Genomic DNA, 19,043 nt, shown 5'->3' on the forward strand with positions numbered 1-19,043 from the left:
GTGACTAGCATTTTTTTAAAATGACAAATGCATTTACTGTGAAGTATTCAAACTGGACTTTTTGCTCTCCGGTATTTTTAGAAACTGCTGTCTAAATTTGGTGAAATACTTTTTTCTTGATTTTCACAGACCGGTATAATCCAAGAGGGTTGTCAAGTTGAGAATATGATATAAATAGGTCACTCAGTTCATTGTAGACCCAAAAGAAAGTTTTGATAACTGTTTTGTAAAGTTTTCTCTTCATTCTGTTAGATGACTGATACGAGCCTCTCTTCTCTTGCAGACTTGGCAGGCACTTGCGTTAGTCACCAAGGGGTTAAGGAATCTATTTCAGGATGCCACTGGAAGAGGACGGGCCGAGCTGGAAGAAAAGGACTGAAGACATTAGGGATATCTATGAATTCCGGGATGTGCTGGGAACGTGAGTATCTACTGGGTTTTATTGATATGGTACCAAGTTACTACAATGGAAAAAAACATTTTTTTTTTCTGGTGTACTAATGTGGTAACTGAATTATTGATACTTGAGATGTTTTTGAGAGAAATACATAAATTATTTGTATGCTGACTTTTGGCAAGGTAAAATCATCATTCCTGAAACTCATAAACTCATTAGTGTCCATAGCTATCCATAGTAATGGCCCATAAAACCACAAGCAATGTTTGGTGCATGGTTGAAGCAATTATTTTTTCTGTGTAATTTACTTTACTTTGTATTTTTGGTGATACTTTGCAGTGAAAAAGCCAAAAGTTGCTTTATCCAGTTAAAAAAAAAAAAAAAAAAAAAAATGTTCACTCTTAATTAAACCAACCAAAATTTGGTATAGAAGATTTCAGAACAGAGATAGTGGATTTGGGACTATTTCAGCACTGATAGGGTAGCTTGTACCACCACTTGAGCCTCCTGTTGGTCAATGAGGCCATATTTTATGTTAAAGGACTTAATAGGCTCAGGACATTGATGAGACCCAACCAACTTACAAAAGTTGATTTGCACGTGACTTGAGCTGCCTATTTTGCTTGGAGCTTCTAATTTTGTTAACAATCCATTTTCCCTGAAGATAACCTCTACTTATGGTTCCCTATCTTTTTAGTCTGAGTTGCTCAGCTTTGTGGCAGGTTTGATGTGGGGTCGATTGATTTAAATCAAATCCACCCTGATTTAATCTAAACTGATTTAAATCACTAGTCAGTAAGGCTTGATTTAAATCCTGCATACAAGGGAGAGGTGCAGCGCTAACTAAATGAATAAATATACTTATATACTTGATAAATATAAATATAAATCAGTAAAAAGTGTTATTAAAGTGCAAAACGGTGACTAAATGATGGATCTAGTCCATATCGTGCTCAGAATCCAAGAGAGTCCTTTAAGAGCTCCAATCCCTGGATTCGTGGATGAGGTGATAAAAGTAAAAATTGCGCACTCACCAAATGCGCAATTCAAATGCGCCTTCAAAGCTGATATTCCAAGGTCCTCATATGGATCTGGTCAGATCTGGTCATGGAAAGCCCTCTGTCACCTGGTAGTGTATTCCACACATAGAAGAAAAGGCCGCTCTGCAGATGTAAAGGACTCCCACTGAGAACACTCAACAGCACGCCCACGTGCTAACGCACCTCCTCAGGTAGATTACTCCGCCTCGGCAGTAACACGGTTCACAGATCACTCCGCGCTCTCGGCCGCGTAGAAGGTAATGTGGCGCATGTGGTGTAGTGGCGGCTATCCGGCGCTGGGGGGCAGTCTGCCCCCCAGCGCCGGATAGCCGCCACTACACCACATGCGCCACATTACCTTCTACGCGGCCGAGAGCGCGGAGTGATCTGTGAACCGTGTTACTGCCGAGGCGGAGTAATCTACCTGAGGAGGTGCGTTAGCACGTGGGCGTGCTGTTGAGTGTTCTCAGTGGGAGTCCTTTACATCTGCAGAGCGGCCTTTTCTTCTATGTGTGGAATACACTACCAGGTGACAGAGGGCTTTCCATGACCAGATCTGACCAGATCCATATGAGGACCTTGGAATATCAGCTTTGAAGGCGCATTTGAATTGCGCATTTGGTGAGTGCGCAATTTTTACTTTTATCACCTCATCCACGAATCCAGGGATTGGAGCTCTTAAAGGACTCTCTTGGATTCTGAGCACGATATGGACTAGATCCATCATTTAGTCACCGTTTTGCACTTTAATAGCACTTTTTACTGATTTATATTTATATTTATCAAGTATATAAGTATATTTATTCATTTAGTTAGCGCTGCACCTCTCCCTTGTATGCATTTTTATTGAGAAGGTTCATATGGTACCTCTTTGGTGTTCAGCTGCTGTTTTCTTCTTCTTTTATTTTAATTTTTGTGATTTTATACTAGTTGTTTTAAGCGCTCACTTATTTTGAAAATTACTGTTGATTTAAATCCTAGTTTTCTACATAAAGACTAATTCTTCCTGGTATAACTTTAATATGCAAGTAGATGAAGATTTTTAGAACAACAACTTTTCATATTAGTTTTTTTTATCCCCAGTTTATTAGGTTAATCATTCATATTTGGACAACTTTTCTGTTGTACTTAGGAAGGAGAAAAATAATCATTACCTTAATAATAACAATTTAAATAGATTTATTCAACTGAAACAATAACATTCCAGCATATGTGATTTGCTTAAACATCCATGTTTGTTAACTAATTTGGCTAAACAAAATCTATATATTTGAAGAAACTTAGACTGTCAGCCCCTTCCTCCTCACACTTAGTTTCACTTTCTTCTGGTGCAGATCTATTCCACTCCAAACAATCAGAAAAATATTGTTTCTATTCTATTCACTGAACTTCTTGAAACTTAGCAGTGAAGGGGTTGATTCTGTATTCATAGGTTTGTAGAAGTTAGGATGAAGGTCTTTTTCTTAACTCTGTTCATGTTATAACATTTTTGCTGTGAAGAAGAGGCATGTGATCTCCGCTGAGTCAAATTCAGTTTTGAGAACTGCAAAAGTAAACCAATCATCTGTGATAATATCTTGTAGGCAGAGAAACTGCCCAATAATCATACAGAAACCTCTGGAAGAGCATGACATTGTGAATGGATTCATGGAATTTATTTACCACCAAAAAAATTAAACATATACAGCCTTATTCTACATAATTAAAAAACTAATCTTTATTTCATGATGGAATAACCTTTGGATGGTAATATATTTTCCTCAAAAAGCATTTTATTTAAAAAAATCCGATTTAAATGAAAAAAATCAGATTTTTTTGATTTTTTTTAAAAAAAATCATTGATTTTTATCCACCCTGGATTAAATCACTAGGTCAACACTAAAAATAAGTAGGAGTTTACCTATTTTTTTTTTTCTTATTTATTGCTCAATATGTAGGAAGGACTCTAAGGTTTTTTTTTTTTTTCTTTTCTCAACCTTCATGATGTTCGCAATTATGGCAATCAATCAGTATAGATATCTGTGTAGTGTGCATTTTAGTTGAAAATTTTCATCAGAATTTTTATGCGGTATTTTGAGTTGTATAAAAGCTAAACGCCAGTCAAGGAGCTAAATACAAAACTAAGATGCAGGTAGGGGGTGTTTATACTTGTCCACAATTTGTAATACTGTTCAGCCAATGCTCATATGTACATAGCCCTACCAGAAAACAGAGCCAAGCTGGTGACCTAATTTTTCTCTTCTTCACTTAAACAATACGGCTCTTCATATCCAACCCTGTCTGTGATTGGACAGTTTAAAGAACATCAGCAGATTGATGAGCCAACATAAAGCTGCCAGTCTCAATACCATTACTACTGGTGCAACCCCCCCTCCCCTTATTCCTATAATACACTACAGTAAAAAAAATAAAATCCGTGCATTGCTAAGATATTTGCCAAAAATGAAAAATCAAAAAAACACTAAATATATACCATCAATGGTGCTAAATGTCAACAGAACTCATTGAAAAGTCTCTTTTAATATCTTTCATTCCATGTGGCTAAGTGGTTAGCACTTCTGTCTAGCGGCACTAGGGTCGTCAGTTCGAATCCCAGCCACGGCACTACCTGTGCAGAGTTTGCGTGTTCTCCCTGTGCCTGCATGGGTTTCTACCAGGTATTATGTTTTCCTCCCACATGCCAAAGACCATGCTGGTAGGACCAATTTAGACAGGAGCCAATTCACCTAATATGTGTCGCATGAATGTGAGTTAGGGACTGATGTGAACTTACAATATATGTAAAGCTCTGCATAAATTGATGGTGCTATGCAAGTACCTGGTAATAAATATGAACTTCCACCAACTTAATTGTGCCACCTACACTCTTATGCAAAGTCATCAGCTGTGCTCTAACCTTGTCAATATGGCGGAAAAGTTTTATATTCGGTTATATATGGCATTTTCCCTTTTTAAAATGTGGTCTCAATAAATGCCTTTTGGTCGTCCTCCTCCCTCCTCCTTCCAATTTATTAAAAATAAATCCAGCCAAAGTACTCACATTTGTGCTCATGAAAGCAAAACATATATACAGGGACATTCACGGTTCATAGGCTCAGTACAGCACCTGTGCGGCATACACAATGACATCGCCTAAAAGCTCCATGACATCGCCTAAAAGCTCCATCCCAACGAGTTTCGTCACTGAATTACGCAACTTCCTCAGGGGGATCCCAGTTTGAAGAGCATTGGCTGACCAATGAGCTGATCCCTTATCTCACTCTGCTGTTCTCTATCAGCAGGTTCCAAGCACACTGCAGCATGCCTGATAAGGGCCCTAGTGCTGGCATGCCCTCTCCCAGTCAATACTGATTTACGGGGGGTTACAGGAGGCTCATTCTAAGTCAAATAAAGTGCTTATACTTTTTTTTTTTATATTTTTGTTAGGTGTTAGGTGGCAAGGCCCTTAAGATGTGTTTTACTTTCCACCCTAGTACTGGCATTATTAGCTTCCACATTACTACCATTCACTCAATCAAACTTTGCATAGACGTGGGGTCTTCCATGCCCCTAAGCAGCCAAGTACATTTTTTTTTTTTTGTCTCTACAGCATGTACTGCACAAACCATCCAAGATAATTATCCTCTCTGACAATTTCATAAATGTGACCCGATTGTCTTTTAAAAAAGATGAAGTCAAGCCTTAGCCAGAGGGTAGATGACCCCAGAGACCGGGTCCTGGATCCAGAATCTCACTAATTCGCACTTCCTCTCTCTGCTGGGATCGCAGCTGTTTGCAGAATGTGGAAACTTGGAATGAAAACACTTTCTTCCAGACCGCTTCCTTCATCTTGATAGACAGCTTTGGTTCCTCTCTATAAACATGAAGGAAAACTCTAGAGGGAGATGGACGTAGCCGCAGGGAGATGCAAACAGTTTACATGCAACACCAGCACTTTTGCTTTTCGATGAGCTGCAGTTTACAGCATGTATTCTGATCTTGTACAAGGAGCCTCTACAGACATGTCGCTGCTTGATACCTTATCCTTGTTCACTTGGAAAACCTGTCCCTGCTATAGCTGTCATTGTCCTTTTAACTCTTGACAGTCTTGGCATGTCTAGGATTACGGCTAGCTTGGGGGCTGTCTTTATGGCCAAAAACAACTTTTGATGACTTGTTTGGAAATTAAGAACATATATTATGCGTTAGGAACCTATACGCATAATATATGTTCCATATTTTCCGGCGTATAAGACGACTTTTTACCCCTTGAAAATCTTCTCAAAAGTCGGGGGTCGTCTTATACGCCGGTAACGGGAACAGAAGGGAAACTAAGTACGGGGTGGGCAGGGGCTGCTGTCTCTTACCTGGCTCCGGTCCCACGACGATCCGGTCCAGGAAGCGCGGCTGCTCGTTCCTTCGGTTCGTCCACTGGATGTTCGCGCGGCTGCTCGGCTCTGCCTCCTCACCGGTGATTGGCCGCCAGAACTGTAGCTCAGGAAAGGCACACAGGCGGCCAATCACCGGCGAGGAGGCGGAGCTGAGCGGCCCCGCGAAAATGGAGTGGAGATGCAGGTAAGTGTGCCGTGCTTAGGTGCTGCTGCAACCACATATGCTGGCTGCAGCAGCACCATACTGGAACAGGGGTCAGCAAGTGTCAGTGGGAGGAATAGTGCCCCATCGTTGGTGTCACTGATACCATTGATGGGGCATTATTCCTCCCACTGACACCAACGATGGGGCATCTTTCCTCCCCCCCACTGACACCAATGATTGGGCACTATTCCCCCCCCCCCCCCACTGACACCAATGATGGGCACTATTCCACCCCCCACTGACACCAATGATGGGCACTATTCCACCCCCCACTGACACCAATGATGGGATACTATTCCCCCCCCCCACTGACACCAATGATGGGATACTATTCCCCCCCCCCCCCACTGACACCAACGATGGGACACTATTCCCCCCCCCCCCCACTGACACCAACGATGGGACACTATTTCCCCCCCCCCCCCCCCCACTGACACCAATGATGGGATACTATTCCTCCCACTGACACCAAAGATGGGGCACTATTCCACTGACACCAATGATGGGGTGCTATTCCCCCCAATGATACTAATGATGGGGCGCTATTCCTCCCACTGATACCAATGATGGAGCGCTATTCCTTCCACTGATACCAATGATGGGACACTATTCCTTCCACTGACACCAATGATGGGGCACTATTCCTCCCACTGATACCAATGATGGGGTGCTATTCCTCCCACTGACACCAATGATGGGGCACTATTCCTCCCACTGACACCAATGATGGGGCACTATTCCTCCCACTGACACCAATGATGGGGCACTATTCCTCCCACTGACACCAATGATGGGGCACTATTCCTCCCACTGACACCAATGATGGGGCACTATTCCTCCCACTGACACCAATGATGGGGCACTATTCCTCCCACTGACACCAATGATGGGGCACTATTCCTCCCACTGACACCAATGATGGGGCACTATTCCTCCCACTGACACCAATGATGGGGCACTATTCCTCCCACTGACACCAATGATGGGGCACTATTCCTCCCACTGACACCAATGATGGGGCACTATTCCTCCCACTGACACCAATGATGGGGCACTATTCCTCCCACTGACACCAATGATGGGGCACTATTCCTCCCACTGACACCAATGATGGGGCACTATTCCTCCCACTGACACCAATGATGGGGCACTATTCCTCCCACTGACACCAATGATGGGGCACTATTCCTCCCACTGACACCAATGATGGGGCACTATTCCTCCCACTGACACCAATGATGGGGCACTATTCCTCCCACTGACACCAATGATGGGGCACTATTCCTCCCACTGATACCAATGATGGGGCACTATTCCTCCCACTGACACCAATGATGGGGCACGATTCTTCCCACTGGTGTGCACTGGAAGAGGGGTAGTCTTATACGGCGAGTATAGCCCAAACACTACATTTTAAACAGGAAAAGTAGGGGGTCGTCTTATACGCCGGAAAATACGGTATATATATATATATAATATATATATTAAAAAAAAAAATAATATATATATATATATATATATATATATATATATATATATATATTTTTTTTTTACGAATCCATAATAATTCTGGACCATTAGAATTAGGACAAACATGTTATCAGCCGCACTCCACAACTTTTTGCGTCTCTTGCCCTATTTATTAGTAATTCTCAAAATGACTGCATACAGCAGGGGTGTCAAACTCCTTTTTCTTCACGGGCTGAAACAGCATTACGGTTGCCCTCAAAGGGCCAGTTGTATCTGTAAAGACTATATAAATGTATCTTCTCTTTTTATAATATTAAATAATTGCGTGTGCATTCAGTTGTTACTGGTTTTAGTGATAACTTAAGACTTACACTGTGAAGGGAAGATACAGACCGGCACAGAGCCGACTCATACTTCTGTAGCGGATAATGCAGGTCTGAAAAGGAGGGTTGCACACCGCTGGCATCATCCACCAAAAACATTATTTGAGACTGTTCAGACAGAACATGATTCTGCCATGTGTTCTGTCTGAGCAGTCTCCAGTAAAGTTTCTTGTGAGGTGGGCGACCTTCCTTTTTAGCTGACATAAAATGCTATTATTCTCATAATAATAAGCCAATGTCAAGAGGGCCCCCCCATCCTCCCTTTTAAAATTGCTGTGCACCCCCTAACCTTGTGCTGCTGCTGGGAAGAAGCTGGGAAGCAGAAAATGCAGGGTCTGGAGGAAGACCAGAGGAGGGCTGGAATGAGCTGCTGGGGTCTGGCGGAAGACCAGAGGAGGGCTGGAATGAGCTGCTGGGGTCTGGAGGAAGACCAGAGGAGGGCTGGAATGAGCTGCTGGGGTCTGGAGGAAGACCAGAGGAGGGCTGGAATGAGCTGCTGGGGTCTGGAGGAAGACCAGAGGAGGGCTGGAATCAGCTGGTGGGGTCTGGCGGAAGACCAGAGGAGGGCTGGAATCAGCTGCTGGGGTCTGGCGGAAGACCAGAGGAGGGCTGGAATGAGCTGGTGGGGTCTGGCGGAAGACCAGAGGAGGGCTGGAATGAGCTGCTGGGGTCTGGCGGAAGACCAGAGGAGGGCTGGAATGAGCTGCTGGGGTCTGGCGGAAGACCAGAGGAGGGCTGGAATGAGCTGCTGGGGTCTGGCGGAAGACCAGAGGAGGGCTGGAATGAGCTGCTAGAGACTGCTGAGACCAGGGGAGGTGGAGAAGAGGGGGTGCTGCGACTGCAGAGAGGTGCGCAGGATCTGTAGGAGGCGTTTTGTCGTCGTCCTCTGTTGTCAAGTACTGAGAAGGGGGGGGGGGGGTGAGACTAGCCTGTCTGCACTTGCTCGGGGAAGTGCAAGATCTGTTGGAGGAGTTCTGTCCTCTCTGCTGCCAACTGTTGCAGTAAGGTGGGGGCAGTGATGAGGGGGGTGCCACAATTGCAAAAGAGGTGTGAGGCCACATGTGGCATACACAAATGTCTCCACCCAGGAAACAACCTTCCTTGACACCTTTCACCACTCCTGGCTTGCTCATAATGATAGGGGAAGGTTGGTTGGGTTGCAGGGGGCACGCCCTGCCCAGCTTAATGCTGGGAGCGGAGTGTAATCTGAGACCTGAGTGAAGGGAAAGGACCAAAAACAAGTCTCATAGGGAAACATGCACAGCTAAAGCTGTCAATCACATTCTGTGTGCTGGAGGAGGAAGGGGGGCTCCTCTTGAGTTTGTGATATCGGCATTACCTGTCAGGCATGACTAATGAAGATAGCAGAGGGTAGAGACAGAAATCACACTAGGAGCTTTTGATTGAGGCAAGTACATACTATAGAGGGATATGATCTGTTCATTTTTCATTTCAAGGTTTATAACCACTTTATATTGCTGCAGTTGCTGACTACTTTGTTGCTCGGCTTTCATGATGATCTAGTGGCTTCTGTCAATGACCTGAACACAAGTATGCATCTGATTTATACAGTCGGAGGTAACTTACATCAGCTACATTTGAAAAAAATTATGCAATTACTTTGGAACAGGGTGGATAAAAATCAATGATTTTTTTTATTTAAATCGTATTTTTTTTATTTAAATCGGAGTTTTTTTTAAATAAAATGCTTTTTGAGGAAAATATATTACCATCCAAAGGTTATTCCGTCACGAAATAAAGATTAGTTTTTTAATTATGTAGAATAAGGCTGTATATGTTTTAATTTTTTTGGTAAATAAATTCCATGAATCCATTCACAATGTCATGCTCTTCCAGAGGTTTTTGTAAGATTATTGGGCAGTTTCTCTGCCTACAAGATATTATCACAGATGTTGGTTTACTTTTGCAGTTCTCAAAACTGAATTTGACTCAGCGGAGATCACATGCCTCTTCTTCACAGCAAAAATGTTATAACATGAACAGAGTTAAGAAAAAGACCTTCATCCTAACTTCTACAAACCTATGAATACAGAATCAACCCCTTCAGTGCTAAGTTTCAAGAAGTTCAGTGAATAGAATAGAAACAATATTTTTCTGATTGTTTGGAGTGGAATAGATCTGCACAAGAAGAAAGTGAAACTGAGTGTGAGGAGGAAGGGGCTGACAGTCTAAGTTTCTTAAAATATATAGATTTTGTTTAGCCAAATTAGTTAACAAACATGGATGTTTAAGCAAATCGCATATGCTGGAATGTTATTGTTTCAGTTGAATAAATCTATTTAAATTGTTATTATTAAGGTAATGATTATTTTTCTCCTTCCTAAGTACAACAGAAAAGTTGTCCAAATATGAATGATTAACCTATTAAACTGGGGATAAAAAAACTAATATGAAAAGTTGTTGTTCTAAAAATCTTCATCTACTTGCATATTAAAGTTATACCAGCAAGAATTAGTCTTTATGTAGAAAACTAGGATTTAAATCAAGCCTTACTGACTAGTGATTTAAATCAGTTTGATTTAAATCAAATCCACCCTGCTTTGGAACCAACTTTTTTTTCTTTTTTTCTTAAATAGCTGATTGTTAACCTACGCAAGAATGTTGTCACGGGGCAAACGCACCGCCTTAGACGGCTGACTTTGGCTACACCCTGGATGCTCTGCATTTCTCTGTCGCCTTGTAGCTGTTTTACAGTTCCAGCGCTGCTGTTATCAGCTCGTGTTTCTTTAAATTCCCCCTGAGAATCTCCAACTCTGACAAGAGCGCCTGACCCCGTGTTCTATTGCTTCTATTCCTGAAATCTGCTTCCTTCCTGCACTCTAACCTTAAAGCTGTGAAATGATCTACATCCAGACCAGCTCTTCTCTGTGATAGAAGCTTGAGGCTTGTGCAGCACGAAAAAACTAAATATTCATATTTCCTACTGAAAAGTCGCTGTATGGGCTGTTCCCATCACCCCTTAATTTCCCAGCTTTTATCTTTAGGGCTTACTCACACTAGTGATTAAGGGATGGTAAAACCCTGTGTTTGAGTCGTGTTTTTTACCGCACCCCCATTAGCTCCACAGGCATGTACACATGCTGCAGATGCAAAATTTTGCTCGTGGCCATGGCAGCTTTCGGTGACCTTTTGCTCCTACCAAGTGAAACCCATTCAAATGAATGAGGCAGTTCTGCAAGTGCCCCTGCAACCTTGTGCAATGCACATGGGTGTGGTGCGCTAGTGCGAGGCTCAGGGGGCTAATGCAGGCACTGAAGAGGTGATATAATGCCTCCTCACTGCCTGTCAATTGCTCCCTAAGGGCCAGTTCACACCAAAGAAATGAAGTCCACATGCTTTCTAGATATGTTTTCTGCATGCATATTTTTGATGGCTTTTGGTGTATTTTTTTCCCCTCTTCATCATTCTAAATAAGGACATGTGCATTGCAGTGCTTTTTTGATGTATTTTACTGCGTTCCAGTACAGTTTAATACAGAAAAAATGCAGCTTGTTCGTCTTTTTTTTTTTTCCTGTAACTGGAGCATCCTGAAACTGATCGCACTGGTGTGAACTGTGCCATTGGAAACCTTATAACCTACTATCCATGTGTTTTTGATGCAGAAAAAAAATACCGTGGACTGCATGTGGTATGAGCTGGCCCTGAAGGTAGATCGCTGTTCAGAGACCACACCAAGTGTGAACATACCAGTAAAGGGTCAATAGTGGACAGTTTTTATCTGGACTATATTGGTGAAAGTTCTGTGCTGACATCTCGGGTCTATGTACTTGGTGTGCCTAGTATGAAGGATTCTCAGCATCCATGTTGGATTTTTTAAATTCATTTATATCATGGAGAATATAACTGTAGAAGCTGAGAGATACAAAGGTGGGTGAGAACACCCAAAACGCTTGGGTGGAAAGGGAATTATGGCAGGGAGATCGTGCTGTTGGGAATATCTAAGACATATGGCAGATTATTTATTTTTTTTTTTTTGTTACCTGAGTTAAAAGTAATAAAATTGCTTATATTCCTTTTATAGCAGGCTGCGTACTATGAGCAATTTTGAAGGTCATAGAGACCGTGTTTTCTGGTAGCCAACCTCCCCTGCAGGCTATACTCTCCCTTCCACACTCCCTCATTAGCTCCATGCTGCAGGAATCCACCCCTGATGAGGTCCGGTGTCTGTGTTTTTACATAGATGGGTGATGAGCATGTGAGTGAATAGAAACTCTTGCAGACTCCAGATGGTTGAACAATGATCACTTTTTTATTTTTTACTGTATAACATAAAACATGGCCAAGACGTTTAGAAGGATTGGGGCCCACCCTTCTTCAGGACTTTGGTGCTTTTAGATCTGTTGGTCGTTGGCACTGCAATTTCTGTCTGAATATGATAACGATGTTCCAGAGGGTCTGCTGTGCCTGCATTGGCAAGACTTTCTTGTCATGCATGGTGCTCCTCACCAACCACCTCAATCTTTACATTCTTAAGGGGACCCACTCTGAGGACTCTCCAATGAATCTAGCTGCCACATACCTACTCTCTACCAGCAAGGTCTAGTTCTACCTCACTTGCACAACCAAGAATGGGTGAATGATGTCATTGCTGCCCCATGAGTCAGTGTTGGGGCCTGGTAAATGACCACTCAGGCCCAACATGGGGAGGTCACATGCTCTCCCATACTCAGTTGTCCCGTTCTGATAGAGCATTGAAGCAAGGACTTTGAAAGAGTTTGGAAGTTGGTGATGGAGATTGGATGGGGGGGGGGGTGAGCATATTTTGCTGAGGGGTGTTCTATCAGCAGACAGTCATTTTCCCCAAATGGGTAAGATAACAGGGCCTCTTTAACAATCAAACCAGGTATGCTGTACTATGCAAATACAGACTTCCGTTGCTGAAGATAAAGCTTTAGGCAGGCCATAGACGGGCTGTTAATCGGCCAATAAACGAAAAATTGGTCGGCCCCGTTGCCAATGCTGCCACCAATGTCCGGCATGACCGATTAAAAATAAATGAGGATCCGCGAAAAACAGCTGATGGGCTGGCCCCAATAACTGCGTGATTATTGGCCGATTTTTCGTGCTGATGAAAATTCGGCCGATAAACGACCCGTCTATGGCCTGCATTAGCCCACTCCCTTCCACCTCGTTGACATGGTGGTGTTGTCTGTTACCTAGCTCACTAGAGACCTCTGCCTACATAATTTTCAGCTTGGCTCCAGCGCATTTCCTTTCTGACCACCTAGGAGCACTGGAGAAAGTAAAGAGCTGGCTGGGCTGAGATCACAATCTCTGCAAGAGTCTTTTGTCAAAGTTCCTGATTCATAGATTGGCTCCTGTCTACGAAGTGTTAGAAATTGTTTACTAATTTGCATGCTGATACAGAAAAATTATTTGAATCATGTGTACTAGTAAGTTTTTTGTCTTTGGATTGTTAATACAGTTTGAAGACAGGAGAAAAATCAGGTTTGCTACACTTTCATGGAATGCCATCAGGGCAGGGGCACAGGGTACTAGTTCTGTGTTGGGAATGGGTACATTGTGCCTTGAACTTTGGCTGAAATCTTGTTTGATGATGTGGAATTTGCTGGCTTTGTTATGCAAGTGTCCTGTACTCTGTCCAGGAGCTTCCCACCACTCGGCAGAGACACTGGAAATATTGCAGTCCTAAATCCAGCATGACTCAGATCTGTGTATTATATGCGCTGGTAGGTAGTGGGTGGACATTAACCCTCTCCTACCCGATCACAGCTGAAAAAAGCTGTGGATAGAGGACCAGTTAGACAATAGGCCACGTTGAATGAATAGCATTTTTCCATTTATTTCCTAACCTGGACTAGAATCTGATAAATGAGGTCTGACCGATGACTGTGTGCAGCATGAATTTCTTTCTTTATTCCACTGTTCATAAATCGGCCCCATGATCTGGCAGCCTTTGGGCTGTAACCATTTTTAGGTCCTCTAGCTGTCAACAGTGTGCGTCACTTATAGGGTGAGTTCGTCTAATATTGCTAATAATGCTAACCAGCATGTGTACGGTCATTTTCATGAAAATTACTTGCATTGAAAAATGTGCTGTGGAGCAGTTTTTTTTTTTTTTTTCTGCAGTCTACATGTGAGCTGGCGCTGTAGTTCAGTGCCTGGTGATGGTGGCCCCAACTGTGTGCCTGGACAGGATACTTCACCCTCCATTCTCCTATGTATCTAGGTGGGCAGGCTGAGAGTGGATGCCCACATAGAGAAAGGAGAGGGCGTGCATTGCATGCCCTTGCGACTTCAAACACATGAGGTCATCAAGTCACAAGTCTGCATGATCTCCTCAATGTGCCATCCGTCCAAGATTCTATCCAGGATACAGCCTGCACACAATGAGTTTTATGGCGTAAAACCATGGGTGGCCTACAGGTATTTTATGTCGAGTACATTTTTTAGCACTGCACAAATATATTCCCTTGAACGCACTGAAACTAATCCTTTAGGTCAGTGGTCTCTAAACTGCGGCTCTTTGCTTTCTTTTATCTGGCCCTCTGGGTACTATTCCTTCCACTTATACAAAGCACTATGCCATTTCTCCCACTCACGCCTCCGAGGGGTCACTACTTCTCCCACTGCCTCCGAGGGGTCACTACTTCTCCCACTGCCTCCGAGGGGTCACTACTTCTCCCACTGACTCAAAAGAGGGGCCACTGCTTCTCCCGCTGGCGCCGACGAGGGGCCACTGCTTCTCCCGCTGGCGCCGACGAGGGGCCACTGCTTCCCCCGCTGGCGCCCAAGCCTCGGGCATTGTTTACTTTGACGTACTCTGGAGCATTTTCTACTCCCTCTGGCCCTCCTAAAGTCTGAAAGAAAATAATCTGGTCCTTTTTTTGTTTGGAAAATTTGGAGACCTCTGCTTTAGTTAAACTAACCCTTTAATTAATCTTACACGAAAACAAAATGTAATATATTGCAACCTACCTATCCTTAGATGTGGTAGCTGCATTCGTTTTCTTTAAATTTTTTTGTTATTTTCACATTACAGGATTTATATAGCGCCAACAGTTTTTGCTCAGCGCTTTACAATATCAAGGGAGAGAATACAGCAACAATAGAGTTCCTAACAAGAGTTAGGAGGGTCCTGCTCCTTGGAGCTTACAATCTAAGAGGGAGGGGCTGGTGGTACAAAAGGTAATTACTGTGGGGGATGGACTGGTAGGAGGAATAGAAGATTCGGTTATTGGCTAAGGGCAGGATAGGCTTCCCTGGAGAGATTTTCACTTTGCAATTCTGCCAGTAAAAATCTGCCTTGCAGCAATGGGGACCCCAGTTCCATTTCTGGGCAGGACCTGATCTGCATGGAGTTTGCATGTTCTCCCTAGCTTTTGTGGGTTTCCTCTGTGTAATCCATTTTCCTACCCCACTCCGAGTAAGCTTAATTGTCTCCTGTCTAAATTGGCCCTAGTATGTGCATGTATGTATCCTTTTGAGACAGGGACCTTAAACTGTGAGCTCCTTGGGGGCAGGGACTAATGTAAATGTACAATATATAAAACGCTGCATAAATTACCAGTTTCATATAATTGTCTGAAATTGATAATAAATAAAAGCATTTCTAGTTCTAGGATGACAGTGCTTCAACAGAAACAAGGTAGGACTACGCAACTCCACCCCTCTCCTATTGTCCATAATGTAGAAGGACATTGTTCTGTAGTCCTCAAAGCTAAGAACAATGTAACTGATCATAGTTAGCATAGACTGGGAGAGCACAAGAAGTTGTAGACTCATAAGATTCTTGCAAGATTAACAGATTTTTTTTGACTGGTCAAACCGAAATTGACAAGAGCCTTTCAACTGTATATTTAAAAGAAGAAAGGCGACCAAACGAGGGGCTCCTTGTTGGGTTTAATTACCCTTAGGGAAACTCCTCCAGGTTTGCCAGATCTCTCAATACAGATTATGTTTATTAAGTAACTCAGAAGGTGGATAGTTTGGGTCTTAGAATGTTTTCTTATAGGTTACCGAATTGAGTTTTCCCTGCAGTCATCCATAAGATTTCCCCACAACTGGTCAGCTGCAAATCCGCATGCACAGGCCACAAGCGTGTGGTAACCCAAACTTCGCTGTTTGGGGGCACAGAGGTTCCATAGATCATGCTAGCCTGGAGGGGTTTTTTTTCCAGCAAAAAAAAAAAGATCCAAAAGGTGCTGGAACTTTGATGTGCGTTTTTAGTGGTGAAAGGGCAAAAACATTGGAAGAACTCCCTGGCTAGGTTAGGCTGCTCACAACAGACAAGCGTACCCTTCAACACGTTACCAGAAATAAATAGCTCATGAAAACGTGTATCCATTTATCGTATACCAACCTTTCACAAGCTTTTCAGCACAGGGGAACCCTTGAAATAAGTTTCTGGTCTCCGGGAAACCCTGCTAAAAATTACTATATCTATAACTCATGATACACTAGCGTGATAGTCAGTGGGAAGAATTCTCCTTACACTTGTGGTCTTTGGGGAAAATTCCCCCCTTACAGATATCTAAAAAGATCAATGGTGTCAGTGGGAACTTATCTGAGAGGCAGAAATTGTTCATTGCTCAAGGAACCCTAGCAACCTCTGGAGGAACCCTGGTTGAGACGGCCTTGTGTATGATTAATGATGCTCTTCTTGACAACTTTTTTTTTTTTTTTTTTTTTTTTTAATTCTTTATTCATTTTTCACAGTAGAAGCAAGCTTATCTTGCATAGTTCACAGAACCTCCCAAAATAATTTTTGATTATTTCATGATAAATCATGGAAAAACATTCCACAAACTATTAACAAATGACAACTGAATATTCCACCTTTTCAATGTACAATTGACTAGTGTAAATCTGAGTCATCCTTATGTACTGTTGTCTTTCGACCTCTACTGTAGAATTTGTATTTTTAGTTTTACAAAAGCAGCCAGTAGCTAGAGAAGAGAAGAAAATAAAAACAAAATAGAAAAAAAGGAGTAAGAGAGGGGGATTCAGGTTGGATGGAAATGGATTTGAAGTAAAGTTCAAGAAGCTTTGGGTTGGATGGTGAAACTCATAATGCATTTTCCAAGAGTTCTCAAAGTGTTTGCGAATATATTAAGTCATGACAATTAAACCATATCTTACGTAATTGTTCCTCTTTGTTATGTAGGAAGGGTAGAAGTTCTTCCATAGTCTTGAGTTAATTTATTTTGGTACACCAAAGTCTCATGGTGGGTGGGTTGGTCTGTTTTCAACATAATGGAATGCAGACTTGTGCTGTGTTTAACAGATGGATAAACAATGTTCTTCTATATCAGTGCTGGGGTATGGGATCTGAGTAAAGGAGAATTGCAGCTGGGTTGTTGCCCAAGTTTACTTTGGTTAATTTGTGAATTTTCATTTGCCCTTTCCAAGAACCTACAAACCACCAAGCACTCTCAAAATATGTGCAGTGTTTCCTCAGCTAAGTTGTATCTCCAGTACCTGGAGGGGAATAATATTTGTAAGGGGCCATGGGAACCCTGTACCACCTGGATACAATTTCAAAATCTGATTTGTGAATCTTGTTTGAAATGGATGCTTATGTGCAAAATATAGGATGTGGTCTTTTTGATCAGGTCTATGTTTAATTTTGAAAGTCCTTTTTTCACATTTTCTCATAAATTGGGGAACGTACATTTCTGAAGGAGTGTTTAAAAACATTTGTTGCATCCAATGGGTGTAAGCAAGGAAATGGCACAATAGTTGGTATCCAATGAATCCGAAGATATATATGATGAATCCCTATGCCCATATTAAAAGAAAGTTGGCTTTAATGTTAGCCAGCCTAAGTTCAATAGCCTTGGATTTTTTTCATACATTTATATTGAAGCTCAACAGGCCACTGAATGTTTTATCTGTGCTAATAGATTGCAGAGGGAGAGTATTGAAGAAAAGCAAATCATTCGCATATGCTGCCACATTGTGTTAGTAGATATCCCCTGTTAAACCCTTTAATGTTGTGTTGGAATGGGTATGCCCTAAAAGACATTCTAGGGTTGACTTGAATTTAAGTTGGGAAAGTGGGCAATTCTGCCTTGTTCCATCATGTAGCAAGAAATAAGGTAACTTCATTTATTTTAACATCAGCTATTGGTTGGGAAAAAATTGTCAGTCCAAGTCCACATACTTATTTCCAGACCTCTGTGTTTAAGGGGGCAGGAAAAACCAATCCACTCATCCCAAGGCGGATGTTGTTAAGGGCTTTTGTGGTGTTTTCCTTGTACTTATGTACTTACAATTAGGGATGAATCTTATGAAGTATGCTTAGTATCCCAAGTATATAAATACAAATAAACCCCCCTAGTGCAAAATAATGACAATCAAATACAGTGTACCCTTCCCTTATTAACAAACTTCCCCAAAACGCATATAGATGGAGACTGATGTGGAGAGGAGTATAATACTGCGGCTGTGAAGATCCCTCTGGAGGAACTTATTATTATATATCAGTACCCTGCCTGAAGGATTACTAAGCTTGCGTTTATAATTTTTTGGTAAGGGTATTTAATTTGCACACTCTAGAAGTGGACACGGTTTTCACAGTTTTTTATCACTAGATTTGTTTCACGGGCACGTGTTTACACCGCTATTCACCTTACCATATAGTGATTACGAGTGTTTTTGTGTGAATCACATGCGTTATGGAATGAATAATTCACGTTGTAAAGGATAATACACTGTGCGTTTTTTCCTTTTCTTTTTTTTGAGTTTTTTTTGGTTTCAGAAATCACTTTGGAGGCTGTCTTCACCTGGAGGTTGATTGTGAGATTTTGAATGACTTTTTTATTATTTTGGGACTTGTGTGGTTTTTGTTTTTGTTCAGAGCACTTATTATATTTGCAGCTATACTTGGGATACTAAGCATACTTCATAAGCTTATCACCCTTTTTGGGGTTTAAATCTATATGCGTTTTGGGGTGGTTTGTTAATAAGGGAATGGTACACTGTATTTGATTGTCATTATTTTGCACTAGGGGGGTTTATTTGTATTTATATACTTGGGATACTAAGCATACCTCATAAGATTATCACACTTTTTGGGGTTTAAAGTGTTTATATGCATTTTGGGGAAGTTTCTGAATAAGGGAAGGGAACACCATATTTAATTGCAATTAGGGATGAATGCCACTTGATCCAGATGAACAAGTTTTGGAATAT

At 42.1% G+C, this 19,043-nt stretch overlaps 1 protein-coding gene across 1 annotated transcript in view; it reads left to right on the forward strand.

The window, feature by feature from the left end:
- Positions 1 to 286: 286 nt before the first annotated feature.
- The window catches only part of CAMK1 (calcium/calmodulin dependent protein kinase I), a 154,470-nt gene continuing 135,713 nt past the window's right edge, over positions 287 to 19,043 (forward strand). The window contains exon 1 of the mRNA XM_089654332.1: positions 287 to 421. Within this exon, the coding sequence (XP_089510458.1) occupies positions 336 to 421 (86 nt within the window). The 5' untranslated portion in view covers positions 287 to 335. The remainder of the gene's footprint in view (positions 422 to 19,043) is intronic.

This window comes from Staurois parvus, unplaced genomic scaffold, assembly GCF_062004578.1.
Source record: "Staurois parvus isolate SC_StPar_1 unplaced genomic scaffold, SC_StPar_1.0 ptg000757l, whole genome shotgun sequence".
NCBI classification, from domain to species: Eukaryota; Metazoa; Chordata; class Amphibia; order Anura; family Ranidae; genus Staurois; species Staurois parvus.